We start from the raw sequence: 19,293 nt of genomic DNA, 5'->3' as shown, positions 1-19,293 counted from the left end.
AGTGACGCAATTTCTTATTTACTGAAAAGAAAACACTTTTTTTTAAACCAATGCTTTTATTAATTTAATGCAAGACATGATTCCTGAAAATACTTGTTAATGACCAGCAAATTAATACATGATTTAAACCTTTTGCTTTATTCAGATTTCTAACATGTAAAGACTGTAATGAGCAAACAGCACAAGCAGTAAAGAAGCAGATTTTAAAAGCACACTCTGGTCCTCGACTATTCAGTGGGACATTCTGACTTCTTGATGGTTTTCTCTGAAGTCTCTGAGGCCAAAGACACTTTACATGTATAAACCTTATCCATGTTCCAGTCTGATGTCTGGATGGTCAGAGAGCTGCTGATTTGGTAAGTCTGGTCTGGTCTCTGAACAGCAGTGCTGGTAGAGATCCCACTGCTCACTGGACTCCCAGCAGCCAACCAGCTCACATCTGCAAAAGGCACAGACTGACTGGACAGACAGACCAGAGAAGCTGTGTTGGACCGGAGCTCAGCACTGGACGGAGGGAAGACTGTCAGGACAGGAGGAGGGAGGCTGGAGTCTGAAAATACATGAAAGATGTTCAGAGAAAAGAAAAAGAAAAATCAAAAGGAGATAATGATAAAAGAAGTAATAAAAACAGAAAGCAAGACATCAATAATAGTCATAATGAAATAAACATAATAATTGTTGTAAAATTTGAAAAAATTTGAAAAGAAATGTTAATGTTTAAAATAATTTAAATCTGCAAAACAATATAGAAATAATAACCCAACATATCATTTGAATTTCTTTTTGAATTTTTCTGAAATAAAATATGATTAGTTACTGTTTAACTTTTCATGTAAAATATCTTCAATTTAATTCTAGAGCATATTTTCTGCATAACATGTCGGCTACTGTGAGTAATTTTCTTTCATTTAAAAAAACTTTTAACTACTATTGAACAAAGAGAAAACTTGCCTGTGTATGTTTTTCAAATTAACCTAAATATAAATTAAAACATTATGGGAATAATAAGAGTGAACAACAACATATTTCACATCATTTTCAGTGAACAACATTTATATAAATATATAAAAATTTAGTTTGACCCCTTTACACATTTTTTTTTTAAATAACGAATCCATGTCTCCTGTATATGAGACAACCTGAAACTATTTCATGTTGTACAAAATCATAAAAAATGATGCTGAACAAGAAACATATTGAATTAAGTAGTCATCAGCAGATTTGTGCAAAATCTCTCTTGTTTTATGATCATTTAAACAGTACTTACTTGTTAAAATCAGCTTGGTGCCTTGTCCGAATACCACAGTGATTCAGTTTGTATACATGGCTGTACAAAAACCTCCTGACTGTCACTGATGAGGGGAGAGGAACTGAAACATCCTGCAGACACCAACTTTCACTGTCAACATCTCATTTCCCTCATCAGTCTGTTTATATTTCAAAACAGTGCTGCAAATGAATGGAAATTTTATTAAATGTTGTTCAGTGTCCTTAAAAGCTTTAGTATAACTCAGGTCCTGGCCACAGTCTGAATCACTCTTCCATGTGAGGAGGAGTGATAGTGAGACAAGGGAGGTTACTAGAGCTCACAACTGGGTAAATACATTTCCCCCAGACTAGTAAATGTTCTTCCTGTTTACCTAGCTGAGGCAGCTTTTACTCCTCATTTTATGGCAGGCAGACCCCCACTGTCAATAAATTCCTCAAACTATACACTTACCCATCAAGGTTTATACCTACACCCACTGATTTGGGATGTCAGGGGTCAGGGTTCAGCAACATAATCTCATTCTGGAGAGCTTTAAGGTCACATGAAATGCTTTGAGAAAAAAATTCCACTATTGTCCTTTAAACAGGGCTTGACAAAGTTATCCTAACAAAACACACGCTTACGAATTCCTGTTCCTCTGATCTCCAGCCGCTCCCTATTATCTGAGCAAACCTAAGCACATTCCATTCTAATCGTTGTTTAATTCTACTCACACATGTTACCTGTTTTAAGGGGATAGAGAGAGAGAAAGAGAGGGGTCTGGCTTACCTTACTTAAAAAGAAGATCACATCGTCCGGTTTTCTGAGATGCAAACATGTTAATCACCCTGTCATTGAAGTCAAAAGACACCAGGTCCTGTGCTTTCTCAAAGCGAGCCTTTGACTGCTCCATCATTATGTCACAGCACTGTGACTGCTACTGACACACTGTCAGCCCGCCGCATCTTGCGTGGCCTTGCTGTAGCTTCAGCTGCATCTGCCTCTGGTTGTGACGGTCACCTTGTTCTTCAGTTCACCTATGGAGTAGGAAAACTTCTCCTGTCTGCTTCTGAGAGGATCCGAGGTCAAAAAACACAACTTAGACATCCACATTACTCACACTCTCATAACACATACATATAGGGCCTGGGGGTGGGCAAGTTATACGGCGTCCAGAGAACGGTCTGTGTGTTCAACCTCACCTCTGGCACCAGTGCCCACCTCGGAGGGGCTGGGAGGAGGTGTTGGCTGTCCGATTGGGGTCTGGGATGCGGGACCTCCCTGCTGCTGCGGAGGGAGGTCCCGCAGGAGTAACATCTCCTGGGTCTGGGTGCGGTTTCCCCCTCTGGGGGCGAGGGTACCTGGACCTGGGGTATAGAGTATGTTTGGGGAGTATGATTGTGTGTACATAATGTGTATTTGTGTCTGTTATTACATTGGGTGAGTGCTGAGTATTTGTATATGTGTGTATGAGGGTGGGAATGCACATTTGTGCCTGTTTGTCTGTGTCTATATGTCAGTTCGGGTCTTAGACTCCACCTCTCTGGGAACATCTTAGGCCCTCCAAAGTATGGAGGCCTATCTCCCCTCACCAAACTCCCTGCTGGTGGCTGATGCCCTCAGGCATCAGTGCGTTGGTGGTTCTTGGTGTCCGGGGCTGGGCGCTCAGGTATGTACCGGCTCACTCCCAGTGGCTGCTTGACCGGGTCTGGCACTCGTGGCTCGGTTGGACCTGTTCCGGGGGGTGGGGGACCCACAGGCACCTGACGGATCTTTTTAGTTTCTTGTCCGTAAACACTCTGCATACTATTTCACGTAATTCAGTTTATTTTGAAAAATCTCAACAGGATCTTCAGCTTCAGCCTTGACCATTGTCAAAGGTTTATGTGGAAACTAAACATGCGGCCCATGTAGATAAATCCTACATGTGTTTAAGCAGGTCTTTATGTAGCTCTCCAAAAGTGGTCCTTGGCTCTTGGAAAAGTCGTCTGATCATTCTTTTCACTCTTCTCTCTAAAATCATCCTGGTTTTGGCCAGTTTATCGTTGAATGATGTTCTTTTCACTTCTGTATTATGGCCCCACTGGAACCTTCAGTAGTTTAAAAATTTTCTGTAACCAATGCCGTCATTATGTTCTCTGCCAATAGGCTAAGAAAGGTGTAGAGGCCTCACTGGTTTTATGCATCCTGACCTTTTTTTTATTGTACTTCATTTGGGGAATGGCCTGATCCCCGTACATTTGGAATATGAAACAAAGTAAAGAGATAGTCTCAACGGGACAGACAGAGGTGGCAAAAGTACACACTTTCCTTACTTAAGTAGAAGTAAAGATACCCGGGTTAAAAAAATACTCTGATTCACTCTTGATACTACTGATTCAAAAGAATCACAGTACAATAATTTCTAATATGAGCTTCAGTAGATTTTCTTAGAATACAGACTGTGATCAGCTGACCTGCTGCTCTTTGTGGATTTACACAACTGAATTCAACAAGATGTCATCAATTTCACAAGCTATAATGCCCATCCGCTACACTGAAACTACACTGCTTATACTGTCTTCGTACTAGAAAGTTAAGAGTCCAATAAAGTTGGAATTCAATGGGTTAATCTAAGCATCAAAATCTTAAATTCAAATTCATCTCAGCTACACTTGGTGTAACCTGCCTCTGACAGCGAGCACCAGAGGTGCCGTCTCTTTTCTTTTGTGTCCCTGTGAAATACAGCAGCTGGACCTTTAGCTAGTAACACACTGTGTGACAAACAGCACACAAAGAGTTTGTGTGTTTCCTGATGTTTATTGAGCTGATAAAAAAAGTTGAATTTGATATTACCTGTTACTTCCTTCACCTGACACTTCATTCAACGTCACTTCTTTCATGCCTGCTCCTCTTCTGTAGAGCTAGCTAGATCTGAAGTAACACAAACACAACTTACCTGCACTTCTTCCAGCCCACTTTTACTCCTGAGCATAAACTCTACAAATGAACCAAAAGTAACAAGTCAGTTTTGAAAATGTAAGGAGTCAAAAGTAAAGATATTTGTAATAAAATGTCAGGAGTGAAAGTAAACAGTTTAAAAATAAATTCTAATTAAGTACAGTAACAAAGTATTTATACTTGGTTACTTCCCACCTCTGGCAATAGAGATCATGTTCCAAAGCCGAGTGAGCTGCCAGGATGACAAAACTGAGGAACCCCTCAAGGAATTGTTTTACACCATCTAACATAATTCAACCATTTCTCTCTGTTGCAGCTGAGAACAACTTCTTGACATGGAGAAACCATGTGAACAGCAGGTATGTGGAGAAAACCTACCGCTGCATTAACATGTGCCAACAAACACAGAAAAACATGCATGAAATGTCTTTCTCCAAAACGATGGGCTATGAAAGAGATGAGAAGAACGTCTTACACTTTAGAGAAGTGATGAGAGAGCAGACAGTCCCCAGCATGTTGTCAGTGTGAGGTGTAAACATCCTTTACTATTCAGCTGAAATGTGAAAAGAATTGTAGAGAGAAGAGAAGCAACAGATAAAATTTAATTTAGCTGCATTTTCACTTCATATGGAATATTTTTTATCCTCATTGTGCAGCTTTAACAAAATCCATTTAAGTTGATTAATGTCATTTACTGCAGATAGAATGCAAAAGTTATCAGAGTTTTAGACAATTGTTTGACAAATTGGCATTATTTAAAAACATGCACATAATTAGTTGAATTATGTTAGATGCACATAATTTAAAATGCATATAATTGTGTACATATATGTGACAATTTGTGTTCTTGGTGGTCGTCATATTTGTCAATATGTTATATACTTTCAGTGATGAATGTTAAAAAATGATCAAAAAGAGTAATTCAGTGTTTATGAAGAGACTGTGTAAAGTTGGTGGGTTTTCATTGATGAACATTAAAATAACTCAAAAAGAACAATGAAAATAATATTTGAGGGTGGTGGGTTTACACTGAGTTTGCTGAATGGGTCTTTTGTCAGCATGTGAAAAAAAAGCATCAAAAAGCAGAAGTATCAGTGAAGAGGTTTTTGTTACAGTGTAAATCACTGTGATGCGTATTCATTAACAGAGTAGTCCCACGTCTTGCAGTAATAGACTGCAGTGTCTCCCTCCTCCACATTGTTGATGATCAAACGATAATCTGATGTTGACTGATGAGTGGATGTGAATTTTGAAGAGGAGAACCCAGAGCCATAGCTTGGACCACTATCGCTATAATAAAAATAGAGCACAAACTGAGGAACTCCTCCTGGAATCTGTTTATACCAACGAACACCACTGTCAGTAACAGTCCCCAGGTTACAGTCCATGGTGGCTGTGTCTCCTTTCCTCACTGATACAACAGGAGGTTTCTGTGTCAGCACCGTCACAGCACTCACACCTGCAAACATCAATAAGACATGGAGTCAAGAGAAACACAAGCACATATGAATCCAACAAATAACTACTGATCTGAAGTATAAATGAGGTTCCATACATGTTAGAGCAGTGATGAGAGCACAGAGAGTCACCAGCATGTTGTCAGTGTGTGTCGAGACTTGGAACTTGGAAAGAGATAGAACTGCTTCTGTTGGATGGGGAGAGGAGGTGTGAGCTATTAAATACGACACTGAAACTCAGAGAGACTGACAGGAGGAGGAGCTAAACCTGCATATTTTGTGATGTAGTTGGGTGACTTATGTTCAGTGGAGGGTAATTCATTATTTGTATTAATAATTATTGGTGATAGTGATATCTCGCTCCTCTCACTTAAAAATGTGGTGTTATATTTTATTATTTTAAATTGTTTACTATGTCCTTCGGATTTATTATTGATGCTTTAAACATTACCAGTTTTTATGTTTGGACAAAAACAGAGGAGACCCCACTAACTGTTAAAATGAACTGTTATAATTCAATAGTCAACATCCCTTAAAATGTATGAACTTTTATGTAAACTTACACGAAACCAGAGTGTTTAGGGTTAGGAGAACATTTTATAAAATTTTATGTCATTAATAATTATAGAACAACTGAACAAAGAGTTCAAATATAGAGAATAATTTTAGTACCGGTAATAGAATTGTGTGGGCTCCCTTTTTTGCTGAAAGCTTGAGTTACAGGGGTTTTTTGGTATTTCTCACAAAGTAAATCACTGTGATACAGGCATTTTGATATACTTCCCCCAATTCAAAAAAACCCAAATACGAGCGGCTCTCATCTACATCTTGAGAGTTAATCAGATTTTTACTGGTGAGTAGATAGAAGAAGAAGAAAGCAGAGCCATCTGTTGGAGGGTTACCACTGTGACACATATTAGTGCAGACTGATGAAACTGAGCACCACTGTTACTAACACTCAGGATGCTCCTGTTCTAATCCTGGTGCATAATGCTGGTGGTGAGTACCTGTTTGTACACAGGTGTGTACAAACAGGTACTGACAGACACACACTATCTTGGTTGGCTGTTGCCTCTAAACATATCGTGATTTGTCGGTCTTGTGTGCTGCTCGATAACATTCAGTTATTTATTTTTTACTCTTATTTATGCTTATGTTGGTTGTTCCTGTGGTTTTCATACTGTGTTGTTCTCTTTTTGCTTGTTTTTTTCCAAGCAGGTTATCCAACAGATTTTCAGTGTCTTTTCTCTGTTTTTCTCCCCGTCTCCTTCTCTTGAGCCTCTTCCCAACTTCTCTTTTCTTGGTCTTTCTCTTTCCTCTCCCCTGGTAAAAGGGGAGAGGAAAGAGCAAAAGCCATAATGGTCTGGTAAATCTGTTGGCCTTCAGACAATAATTCTGATTGCTTCAGTGCCAGACGGGACATACAAAGAGTTGAGTCTGATGTTTATTAAATTTATATTACTTATAGATAACAGCATACACTAACAGTTTCTTTTTTTGTATATCATTATTTGAGTAGTTGTGACTGAATAACATGAGAATATTCCCCTGTTTGCTTTGTTCATGATTTTAATAATAAATATTATAAGAAAAAAAATAAAACTGTATTTGAAGGTGGTGGGTTTTCAGTGTTTGTTGGAGGAGTCGTTTATCAGGATGTGAAAGATCATCAAAAAGCAGAAGTATCAGTGAGGAGGTTTTTGTCACAGTGTAAATCACTGTGATACGAATTCATTAACAGTGCTGTCCCATGTCTTACAGTAATAGACTGCAGAGTCTCCCTCCTCCACATTGTTGATGATCAAACGATAATCTTTTGTTGACTGATGAGTGGATGTGAATTTTGTAGAGGAGAACCCAGAGCCATAGTTTGGAGAACTATAGTCATGACGAAACTTCAGCACATACTGAGGAACTCCTCCTGGAATCTGTTTATACCACCGAGCAGACTGGTCAGTAACAGTCCCCAGGTTACAGTCCATGGTGGCTGTCTCTCCTTTCCTCACTGATACAACAGGTTTCTGTGTCACCACTGTAACACCACTCACACCTGCAAACAACAATAAGACATGGAGTCAAGAGAAACACACCGACATTAGTATATATGTGTGCAATAATAGTCAAAGTACTTACTTGGTAGAGCAGTGATGAGAGCACAGAGAGTCACCAGCATGATGTCGACGTGAACTAAGAACTGATTTGAAGAAAAGGTGCTGGAGGAGCCATTTAATACAACTAACAGGAGGAGGAGCTGTGTCTCCTCCTTTCACCCTATTACGTCATCATAACATGGGATGGAAAAGCATACCAAGGCCTCCAGAAGCACAAAGGGAATAATACTGACAATAAAACAAAATGGGAAATAAAAACTAGACATACAAATAGCAAAAGAAGATTGATCTGCTATGTGGGTGACACACAAGCTCAAAAAACTGGGGAGAATTTTGCAGGAAAAAATCAAATTTGTGTTTTTGTTACACCTCAAAAGCAATGTAGGTCACAACAGCAAGAGACGGTGTGGTCACATAAATGCCACCCACTCACAAAATCTTTGGACGTGCAATAAAATTGTAATATTTCGGGACAATAACTTTAAGTCTAAGAAAGAAGCCAGGCTGTGAAATCCCTGTAGAGACCATGGTGCTGTATTTTGGAGTAATTAAAGAGGGTTGTGATTAAAAAAGGACTGGTACTGTATTCATGAAAATATTGTTCATTGTTGGTTACAAAAAAATAACACAAAGAACTGGTATAAACTTGTACTGCCAAGTCTTGAACAATGGATGAACATTGTAAAACAAGTCTTTATAAGGGAAATCTTTATGAGAGGAGACGCCTTTTCACAAAGTGCGAAATGGATTGCCTTCATGTGTCATGGTCACAGGTCTTCTGCCCAGTGTTTTGTGTTTTTCATTCAGTTTTGTTCCTCTTAGATATCTATGGATATCTATGGATAATTGCTTATATTACTGTCATTATTAAAGTTAATGATGCCAGGACAGTGAGATCATCTTATTAAATAATTAAATAAATACCAGAAAATAAAAAATACCATTTTTAGATGAATAAATAATAAAAATACAGTTTGTAAAAAAGCTACATCCTGAATGAGACAGACTTACCTACTGGTTATTTGTAATGGTTTTAATGTTCAATGCAAAACAGCAAATAACAGAAAAATGATGCAGAAAGGTTTGTTATGACCCAGGTCATGATCATGTGTGTTGTTTGTGCTTTTGTAAGTTCCAGGTGAAGGTGGATCATTGGCGGAGGATGGACTGAGGCTGGCTATAAAGTGGGACCTGTCAAGACTGGTGGCCTGTCTACTTCCTGCTTCCAAACAAGCTGTGCATTTAGCCCTGTGTCTTGTGTAGCGTGCTGTGTATGTGACCATTTCTGTAATGAGAAGAGCTTGGTTGTCTTGTATATATTGGAAATAGTGTAAATAGACCTTTTCTTGTTGATCTGGTAGCTGTAGGGGTGGGAAGACTTTTTCTTTTAAGACCTTTATCTCCTGTTTAGGTTAGGGAGACGGGTAATAGGCCTGCATTTTCTTTCGGGTGTCTCGTTATAGGTAAGTCAGTTCTGTTTCATTTCAAGAGTGTATTTTTGTTGCTTTGGCCATGCCCACGCTGATGCTTTCAACCTTTCGAAATTAAAAAACATATCCGGTTGTTGTGAAACTTCAATACTGTGGCAGGATTGGGAGCAGGGAGCGGGGGCATTATAATTTCTTCTTTTTTTTTTTCCCATAGGCCGGGGTGTAACAGGTTTAGTTTCATAACTGGACTCCATTTAGTGTTCCTTAGTAAAGTAAATAAAGTTATGTTTAGGCAAAAATCGAACAGTATTCAGCTTTCTCTGAATGGTCAAATGATATGAACTGAAACATTGCTAGTAAACAGTACTGTATTTTATTTTACAGAGAGCTGATACTTTATTTACTTGAGGTTATAAATGAGTTACTAAGACCTGCAGCTGCATCCTGGACATGAAGAAACATCAAGTCTACAACAATCATTTTAGACCAGTGACACTTGCCCTCTCTCTTACTGAGGAAGAATTATTAAATGATGCTCTCTAGTGTACAAATATTACATAACGCGTAATTCAGAACATACTTATGGTTTAACTATGGGAACAATACGATTAAAAATTGTGTGCTTGTGAGTAATTTTTTTCTTCTTTGTTCCCCTCTCTAAAATTTCCCAGTTCATTTCAGTTACATTAAATGTCTGCTGACAGTGACACAATTTCTTATTTACTCACAAGAAAACACATTTTTCAAACCAATGCTTTTATTGATTTAATACAAAACACGAATTCCTGGAAATACTTGTTAATGGCCAGCAAATGAATACATGACTAAAATATTTTGCTTTATATTGATTTCTAACACGTAAAGACTGTAATGAGCAAACAGCACAAGCAGTAAAGAAGCAGATTTTAAATGCACATTCTGGTCCTCGACTATTCAGTGGGACATTCTGACTTCTTGATGGTTTTCTCTGAAGTCTACGAGCCCAAAGACACTTTACATGTATAAACCTTATTCATGTTCCAGTCTGATGTCTGGATGGTCAGAGAGCTGCTGATTTGGTAAGTCTGGTCTGGTCTCTGAACAGCAGTGCTGGTAGAGATCCCACTGCTCACTGGACTCCCAGCAGCCAACCAGCTCACATCTGCAAAAGGCACAGACTGACTGGACAGACAGACCACAGAGGCTGTGTTGGACTGGAGCTCAGCACTGGACGGAGGGAAGACTGTCAGGACAGGAGGAGGGAGGCTGGAGCCTGAAAATATATGAAGGATGTTCCAGGGGAAAAAAAACAGAAAAATGAATGATAGGAGGACATTTCAACCTTTCTTTCTGCCTTTTAAATGTGTTTCTGATTAATCCAAACTAAATTTCTATAAGTTCTCTTGATCTAGAAGATCTGAAGTCAGGGCAGCCTTGTAATTTGGATTAGCTGTATCTTATTACTCTACTTTAAAATGTTAAACACACCGTAACAGTAATGTATATTTATATAATGTCAATACTATCAAATTTATTCTGATTTATGTTTATTTATGTTCTTAGGGCTGCGCTCTTCTGGACGGAGATCTCTGATGTTGTTCCTGGGATCTGCTGGAGCCGCTCACCTAGCTTGGGAGTCACCGAACTGAGTGTTCCAATTACCACTGGGACCACTGTTACCTTAACCCTCCACATCTTCTCGAGCTCTTCTCTGAGCCTTTGGTATTTCTCAAGCTTCTCGTGCTCCTTTTTCCTGATGCTGTGCAGGGTGTACCCCCGCCTCTCGCCCTATGACAGCTGGGATAGGCTCCAGCGCCCCCCGCGTCCCTGAAAAGGATAAGCGGAAGCGAATGGATGGATGGATGAATTTCAAATAAGCTCAATGTTTATTGTTTATTGTGCTTTAGTTATTTGTTGGCATTAGTTTATTTGTAAAATGATCCCATGCAATACAATTCTACTGTACTGCATTCTTTTTTGTTCTTTTTATTCATCAGTCATCAATAACAAAGTTTGTTTTGTTTGATTGGGGAATGTATTTTTTTGATCTGTTAGTTTTTGCAAATAAAAAAACTTTTAGTTTTTGTAATTTCTATTTCAGATAACAGAGAAGCATATTTTTAACATACCTGCTGTGTACCGTAAACAGTCGCTTTCAAGCACATTCACAGATCATTATGTTGTGGTTTATGAGCACTAGTGCTAATCATTTAAACAAGTAAAATACTTAAAACGCATTCACATATTCTTGACAGAATTGCAGTGTGCAGAAAAGACACTGAGTAAATACTGTATATTTCCTTCCCATGAGTATTATGTCAGTCAGTTTGATCGTCATCATTTTTACAAATGATAGAAAAATATATACCATAATAATACAATAGCTACAATAAATCACACCATGTTCTTAAAAATGGTTGTAAAAGAATCAAACATTTGTCACTAGTGTCCTTATCCTCACCCTTCTATATTTTCCTTCTGCCTTAAAAATATGTTTCTGAATAATCAAAACTAAATGTAAATGAAGATGGTGTAGAAGCTCTAAACTAGCTTCAGTATAGCTTTATATATATTTTTTAAACTGCATGTTAATTACACTTTATTTTAAATGATAAGTTAAACTGCTGTTGGACAGTTAGACCTGTGAGTAGTGTCCATAAAATTTCTGTTATTAAAAATAGCTTGCAGCAACATATAATACTATATGTTGGATAGTTTGATTTATGTGATCTGTTCGGGTTGATGTGAGTAAATGAGATGTACATATTTCAGTGCTTTCCTCTTTATGCCTTTAATAATAAAGATTAAAAATGATTTAAAAATGGAGGATTTACAGGGGGTTTTTTATGGGTCTTTTTTTTTTTTTTTTGCATGTGAAAGTTTCTCAAAAAGCAGAAGTACTAATGAGGAGGTTTTTGTCACTGTCTAAATCACTGTGGTACAGCTGCACTGGCAGAGTCATCCCATGTCTGACAGTAATACACTGCAGAGTCTCCTGTCTCTGCTCGCTTGATAATGAACTGGTAATCAATGTCTGATGAGGATTTAGAGTTGAATCTGTCTGAGGAGAATCCTGTTCCAAAGCTGGGTGAGCTGCTAGAATGACGAAATCTTAGCACATACTGAAGAACCGTTCCAGGAACTTGTTTATACCATCTAACATAATTTGCATCATATCTCTCTATGTTGCAGTTGAGAACAACTTCTTGACCTGGAGAAACTGTGTGGACAGCAGGTGTCTGGGTCAACACGATCACTGCATCAACATCTGCCAGGAAACACAGAAAAAACAGAAGTTTAAAGTTTAGCTCTAAATATGGACTAAAAAATGGAATAAGAAGAAGATCTTACACGTTAGAGCAGTAATGAGAGTGCAGAGGATCCACAGCATGTTGTCAGTGTGAAGTGTAAATGATCTTGTTTGTTTAGCGATATGTGAGTAGGAGAAGAGAGCTGGAGCTTATAAAGGGGAGAGGCAAACTAAAGGAGGAGGAGATTCAAGAAGACTACTTTCACTCATAGATTAAATGATTCATGAGCAGTTTCACATTGTTGTTCACATTGTTTCACATGTTTCTGATTCATATTCATCATTCAGGCTCAAGTCTGTCATAAAATAATATTCTTGAAAAAGTTGTTGTAGCTGTTGGTGTGGCTCTCATTTTGGCCTTCTGTTGCTGTAGCCCATCTGCTTCAAGGTCAGATGTACGGTGCTCCCAAAGATGCTCTTCTGCATAGCTTGTTTTGAAACATTGCACCAAAAACTGCTGCTCGCTGGATATTTTCTAATTTGAGTCCTCCATCCCTGTAAACCCTAGAGATGGTTGTGCAAAAAAATAATCCCGGTACATTAACAGTGTCTGAAATACTCACGCCAGCCTGTCTAACATCAATAACCATCTCATGTTTAGTCATCTTTCTTCTTTATTCTGATGATCGGTTTGAACTTCTGCAGTCTGTCTTGACCATATCTAGATATGTACATTGCTAGCTTCAAGTTACTAGATATTAGATATTTGGATCACTATAATAAGCACTGGAACAGGTGTCCCTAATAAAGTGGTTGTTGAATTTATGTACCGTGACTGTACTGGACTATACATTAGTTGGTGCCACGTTCTCAGTTTTTTTATATTTTCTTTGCCTGCTTTCTGATGCATAGAGTTTCATGAGTAACAATTTGCTTTTCTCCATTACATTAGTTATGTAACGTTTCCAAAAGTTCCTACATATTTTATTTCTAAAAAATGTTTGCACTACATTAGACCTGCATTAATGCAGAACTGTTTCCAAAGTTAGTAATGTTTTGAGAATTTTTTTTGTTTTTTGATGACTCTGTCTTTATAGGGTGGTGAAAGTTTTACATTTATTCATTATCATGTTTTTTAGAACTGATTGGAAAGTGCTATGACTTTTCTCCTTTGAGAAATGAGCAAAAATTGTTTGAGAAAAACTGCAACACATTATCTGCAGTTGGTGGGTTAACACTGAGTTGCTTGATCTCTCAGTTATCAGGATGTGGAAGAGTGTCAAAAAGCAGAAGTATTAGTGAGGAAGTTTTTGTCACAGTGTAAATCACTGTGATGTGTACTCATTAACAGAGCTGTCCCATGTCTTACAGTAATAGACTGCAGAGTCTCCCTCCTCCACATTGTTGATGATCAAACGATAATCTGATGTTGACTGATGAGTGGATGTGAATTTTGGAGCAGAGAACCCAGAGCCATAGGTTGGAGAACTCCAGCCATGATAAAAGGACACCACAAACTGAGGACTTACTCCTGGAGTCTGTTTATACCACCGAGCAGCACTATCAGTAACAGTCCCCAGGTTACAGTCTATGGTGGCTGTCTGTCCTTTTCTTACTGATAAAATAGGTTTCTGTGTCACCACCGTCACACCGCTCACACCTGCAAACAACAATAAGACATGGAGTCATATGAAGCACACTGATATGTGAATCCAGCACCTAAACTAAGATTAGTCTGAAGTATAAATAGGTCTCATACATGTTAGAGCAGCGATGAGAACACAGAGAGTCACCAGCATGTTGACAGTATGAGCTGAGAATGGACTTAGAAAGAGATTGCACTGTCTAAGTACGATGAAGAGAGGAGGTGTGAACCATTTAATATATAACTGAAACTCAGAGAGACTGACAGGAGGAGGAGCTTTAATATTACTTTGTTAATGTCCTTTAGCTGTATTGTTGATGCTATAACAATTACTTTTTTAAAATTATGGATTAGTGTCTTAGTATGTTTGGACAAACACAGAGCAGTATCTAGCCAACCGCCTATGTTTGACCAACTTAAAATTAATGAAATATTTCTAGGTGTGGGCAGCACATTCTTGATACTAAAAAGATGGAGCAATAGATTTAAAATTAGGACACAGTATAAATGTATGAACTTTGAGGAGACAAAAAAACAATAATATAAATAAAGAGTTGTTATCAAATAAAATAGCACAAACATATGAATGTTTTTTTTCATGTTTCACTAATTACAAGACAGAATAGTCAAAGTGCTATGCCTTACTACAGATCAATGGCATTATTACATAATCCAAACCACTAAAATGCCAGAACTTTTCCTTGAAGTTTCATGAAAGTGGAATGGTTAATGTAGTAGAATATTTTATAAAATATCACTTTATTTAGAAATACATACCCATATGGAAAAGAAATAGTAAAAACTTGCATAAGATGTGGCCTACTTCATATAGTGAATCATATAAGGCTTATATGATTAGTCATGAAAGTGGCCACTTTCTCATTACTTTCATATATTGTATTAATAAGTATCCAAAACATACAAGTTTCATTTATAAATTTTTTCAAGGGATCTTATATCTGTTTTCACTCTTGTATGCTTTTCATACAAGTTTCACACAAGACAGATACAAGATAAGATTTATATATATCTTTTCCATATGGGTAACAACTGAACACAGGGTCCATACAGTATGTACACAGAAAAATTAGCTAATAGAGTCCCAGCTTATATTGTCACCAAGTTGTTTTATTTTCATGAGCAGTTACAGAACCAAAAAGAACGGCTAATCAGTAGATATGGGAGAGGCCCAGCCAACTGGTTGACACTGAAATTTAATTTGACCTGTCCTCCTGCTTACTTTACTAAGTCATAATAGACTTGAGTAGAATCATTTAATTGATAGCTTAGCTTGATCCACTTGAGGTTGAGGAGTTACACTGAACTCCTCTGGAACCAATATCAATAACCGTATACAGTCTGACCTTAATTCACTCATCAATACCTCAGGATGTATAATGTAATTTATCAGCTTTATTAAATGTAATGTAGAGAATATTTACAGAAAAATATGTCAAGCTTGGATAATTATTGAAAATAAAATGTGTGTGGACAGGTGAAATTGTATATTTAAAGAGAAAAATCATTTAATGTCTACGCTTTTCCTAATTAGAATAGTTTAAACATGTAGAGTGTTACAGAGTGCTGACACTTCTTCATTTACATGTACTGTAAATGTAAATAATAAATGAACTCTTGCAGGTGCATCCTGGGAAAAAGGGGATGAAGAAGTAGAGAAGTAATGCTTCACTGACTGACGATGCAAATTAATTCAGGGTCAGAAACATGTAGTTTCACCGTAACTTTGACCTTTATACATTTAAACCTATAAACCCTTGCTCACTAGTGTACAGTTTGTATATTATATAGTGGCAACACATGTTTTTCAAACTGTCATGACACAAGTTTTTCTAACAAAAATCTCTTCAAGCGGCTGGCCCAGGCTGTGAGTCGTTGCTTGGCAGTTTCCAAGCCTCAGGTATGGACAGGTTCCTGTACTTCTTAGGCACCTTCTTCATCGCACCTTTCTGCAACTCCACTAACCTCCCTCAGTGCTACCTTGATGTTAGCCTTTAGCCTGCTTCTCCATGGAGGGTACTGCCCCTTGTGGCTGTTCACCTTGTAGATCAGCTTGTTAGTCTCGGTAATGGTAGCTGTAGGTATTGTCCGTAGTGCTGCATTAACATCATCTAGCAGACCTTCTGAGGGTACTTCACGTAGTCTTGGTAACTGGCTACAGGGGATTGAGGTTTCAAACTTGGCCATGATCCTATCTTTCAGGTCAGTTCCTCTCACACTGAACGATCCTTCTCCTATCGCGCTTGGGGCTTGGTACCCAATCTTGGGTGGGGGTGATGATATCTCGCCCCTGACCTGGCGTCCTGGCTCCCCATTGCCATAGCATTTATGTTGTACCTCATCAATCTCTAGCTGTGAGAGCAGTCCCTTCTTTCAAATGTTGGAACACTGAGCTGCTAGTTGTTTCACCGTCATTTTGGATGTTGGGTATCGAAGAATCCATAGGTCCCTCATCCTATTCATGTAACCCCTACCGCCAGGGTTACATGGTTGCATACTAGCATTACAGCAACCCTATTTTCATCTCTTGCCCACTGATGCCTTCTTGTCAGGGTGCCCTGGTTCCTCAACACACTGATTTTATGTTTTTTGTCTGATTTTACATCAGATGTGTTAAGTATGTCAAAATGAAAAAAAAAAAAAACAGTAAATTCAGACATGTGAGGTTGTGGTGAAAAGAGCGATACCAAACAAGGCAAGATAAATAGTTTTTAAAGGTGAAATATAGAGGTAAAACCAAAAGTAATCAAAAACAGCCAATTATATCCTTATTTTCTTCACTGAGCTGGGTCACATTCTCAGTTAGAGACTTGACCGAGTCCCACAGTGAGGCATTTTCAGCAGTGAGGCATTTTCAGCAGTGAGTGTTCCAGCGGTGCCTGCCGGGGAACTTCTCTAGGAAGATGGCATCTCGTTCTTGGCTGGGGAAGAGGAACTCTCAGCCTTCCTCAGGTCTACAGTATTTAGGCACCCGTCAATGTATCCCTGGAAAGCATCTCCTTGCTGTCCTTCGGGGTGTTGGAAATGATTTTGCCGTCTGTCAAATGTTTGGTGTAAATTAATCTTCAAAAAATGCTTGTTTAATTCTGAGCCACCGTTCATTTTTTATCTGCCAAGTACAGTAAGTCTGTCATCACTACAGCATTTTCGTTCTGCTCCTACTCATGGTCTTTCATGACTTTATATAAGATGGTGCTGTTGCCACAGTAGAGAAAATCCTTCCAACATGTACCATTTTCATTTACAGGTGTAAATGATGTCTCTTTCAATCGCTGCAGCATGTCACTGCTCAGTGGCACAGCGTCATGTGAGCATGGTGCAACTAAACACAGAACAACATGTTGTGCTTTGCCCTTCCTCGGCATGTGCAGGGGATGGGCAAAGCGTGCCTGCATGAGAAGACCAGACAAAGGAAAAGGAAAGGATGAAAGTAAAGTATCAATACTATTGATATCAGATCAATCTGCCAACCCCTTGTCTGTGTATTATTTGATGCATAGTGTAGTTAGTAAAAGTGAAAATAAATAAGTGAAAATCAAAAACAGCAATTTTTTGTTTGTAAATTCATTATATGCAGCTATGGAGATATTACACTGAGTATACTTGACAGCGCTGTGATCAGTATAGAGTCTAAAAAAGCAGAAGGAAAAGTAAGAGGTTTTTGTCACAGTGTAAATCACTGTGATACATCCTCTTTGGCAGAGTCATCCCATGTCTGACAGTAATAGACTGCAGAGTCTCCCTCCTCCACATTCTTGATGATCAAACGATAATCTGTTGTTGACTGATGAGTGGATGTGAATTTTGGAGAGGAGAACCCAGAGCCATAGGTTGGAGAACTAAAGTCATGACGAAATTTCAGCACATACTGAGGAACTCCTCCTGGAATCTGTTTATACCACCGAGCAGACTGGTCAGTAACAGTCCCCAGGTTACAGTCCATGGTGGCTGTCTGTCCTTTCCTCACTGATACAACAGGAGGTTTCTGTGTCACCACCGTCACACCACTCACACCTGCAAACAACAATAACACATGGAGTCAAGATAAACACCCTTACAGATGAATATAACATGAGGTCTAAGCTATACTGTAACTCAAACTCTTTACATGTTAGAGCAGTGATGAGAGCACAAAGAGTCACCAGCATGATGTTGATTTGAGCAAAGAATTAAGAAGTGAAAGATTTGGAAGAGCTATTTAACACAACTAATGGGAGGAGGAGCTGTTGGTTTTTGTTTGTTTGTATTTCATTGGTTACTTTCCTTTCTTCTTAATCATCCATCATTTTTTATAATTTATATATAATTTTTAACTACTACTACTACTACTAATACTGATACTACTACTAATAATAATACATTGTTGTTATTATTATTATTATTATTATTATTATTATTATTATTATTATTATTATTATTATTGCTACTACTATTATTATTAATATTTTAAACAAAAAGTGAGTAGTTTTCTGCTACCATTCTATGATTCTAGGACTGACCAAATTATATTACCTAAAACATTATAGGTGTGGACTGATACATTCATTTCTGTATTTCTGTGTTTTGTTCCACACTGTGTGTTTGGGAATGTAATATGTTCAGATTTCACAAAAGCTGTGGTGTCACTTAGTTTGTTTTATTAGTTTTTTTGTCACAGTATTCACCACTGTGTTATGTCCTCCCCAATAAAGTCTCTCCATGTTTCACAGTAACACTTTGCAGAGTCTCCTGCTTTTAACTGTTAATTATGTTAAATATCAACACTTCACCAGGTTCTTTTGATTCCTCATAGACATCCGATGGAAGACAACACACTGCTCATTCTAGTCTAAACAACAGCATTTCAGTAACTTTCCACTAAAACACAGTTCCCCATTATCTACTCTCTACAAGCAAACGTGGGCGAAGGTCTACTACATTTCTATCCCCTAAGGACACATAGTCTAATGCCTTTATTTTTCAGGGCCGTGTCCACTTAATACTACACTATATGATTTTATGGCATTTTGGTTAATATTAGATTAATATAAGGCTCAGCATTAAAGCACTTCAGGTAACTTCATTCGAACAATTAGCATCTGATTGTCCCCATTGAAATACTGTGTACATACTGAAGAGCTCTATCTGAGATTCTTCTTTAATCTCTTAATTCTGCAGCTAGGAAAAAAACACTATTTGTAGGTGGTGGGATTACAGTGAGTTTGTTTTTTGTGT

General features: G+C 38.1%; 2 protein-coding genes across 5 annotated transcripts in view; both read right to left on the bottom strand.

Moving 5' to 3' along the window:
- Positions 1-14,251, bottom strand: part of LOC309705399 (immunoglobulin lambda-1 light chain-like) — a 31,082-nt gene extending 16,831 nt beyond the window's left edge. Inside the window, exon 1 of the mRNA XM_082531207.1 lies at positions 14,176-14,251. Coding sequence (XP_082387333.1) covers positions 14,176-14,215 — 40 coding nt within the window. The 5' untranslated portion in view covers positions 14,216-14,251. The remainder of the gene's footprint in view (positions 1-14,175) is intronic.
- Positions 120-18,243, bottom strand: LOC309705396 (immunoglobulin lambda-1 light chain-like). 4 transcript variants are annotated; one of them, XM_082531199.1, is made up of 4 exons: positions 18,188-18,243; positions 17,768-18,093; positions 1,268-1,301; positions 120-550 (listed from the first exon to the last, which is right to left on the bottom strand). In XM_082531199.1, exons 1-4 carry the CDS (start codon positions 18,225-18,227, stop codon positions 228-230), a joined length of 723 nt encoding a protein of 240 aa, XP_082387325.1. In that variant the 5' UTR covers positions 18,228-18,243; the 3' UTR covers positions 120-227. The 4 variants fall into 4 exon arrangements, 3 of the variants coding, with proteins under 3 accessions (XP_082387325.1, XP_082387326.1, XP_082387327.1); XM_082531200.1 differs by lacking the exons at positions 17,768-18,093; positions 18,188-18,243 and adding exons at positions 12,109-12,434; positions 12,518-12,587; XM_082531201.1 differs by lacking the exons at positions 17,768-18,093; positions 18,188-18,243 and adding exons at positions 5,321-5,648; positions 5,745-5,842 and having other exon boundaries at positions 1,268-1,299.
- Between the last annotated feature and the right edge of the window lie 1,050 nt (positions 18,244-19,293).

Source organism: Aulonocara stuartgranti, assembly GCF_965226115.1.
Source record: "Aulonocara stuartgranti genome assembly, chromosome: 4".
NCBI lineage: Eukaryota > Metazoa > Chordata > Actinopteri > Cichliformes > Cichlidae > Aulonocara > Aulonocara stuartgranti.
This window is presented reverse-complemented; position numbering and strand designations above follow the sequence as displayed.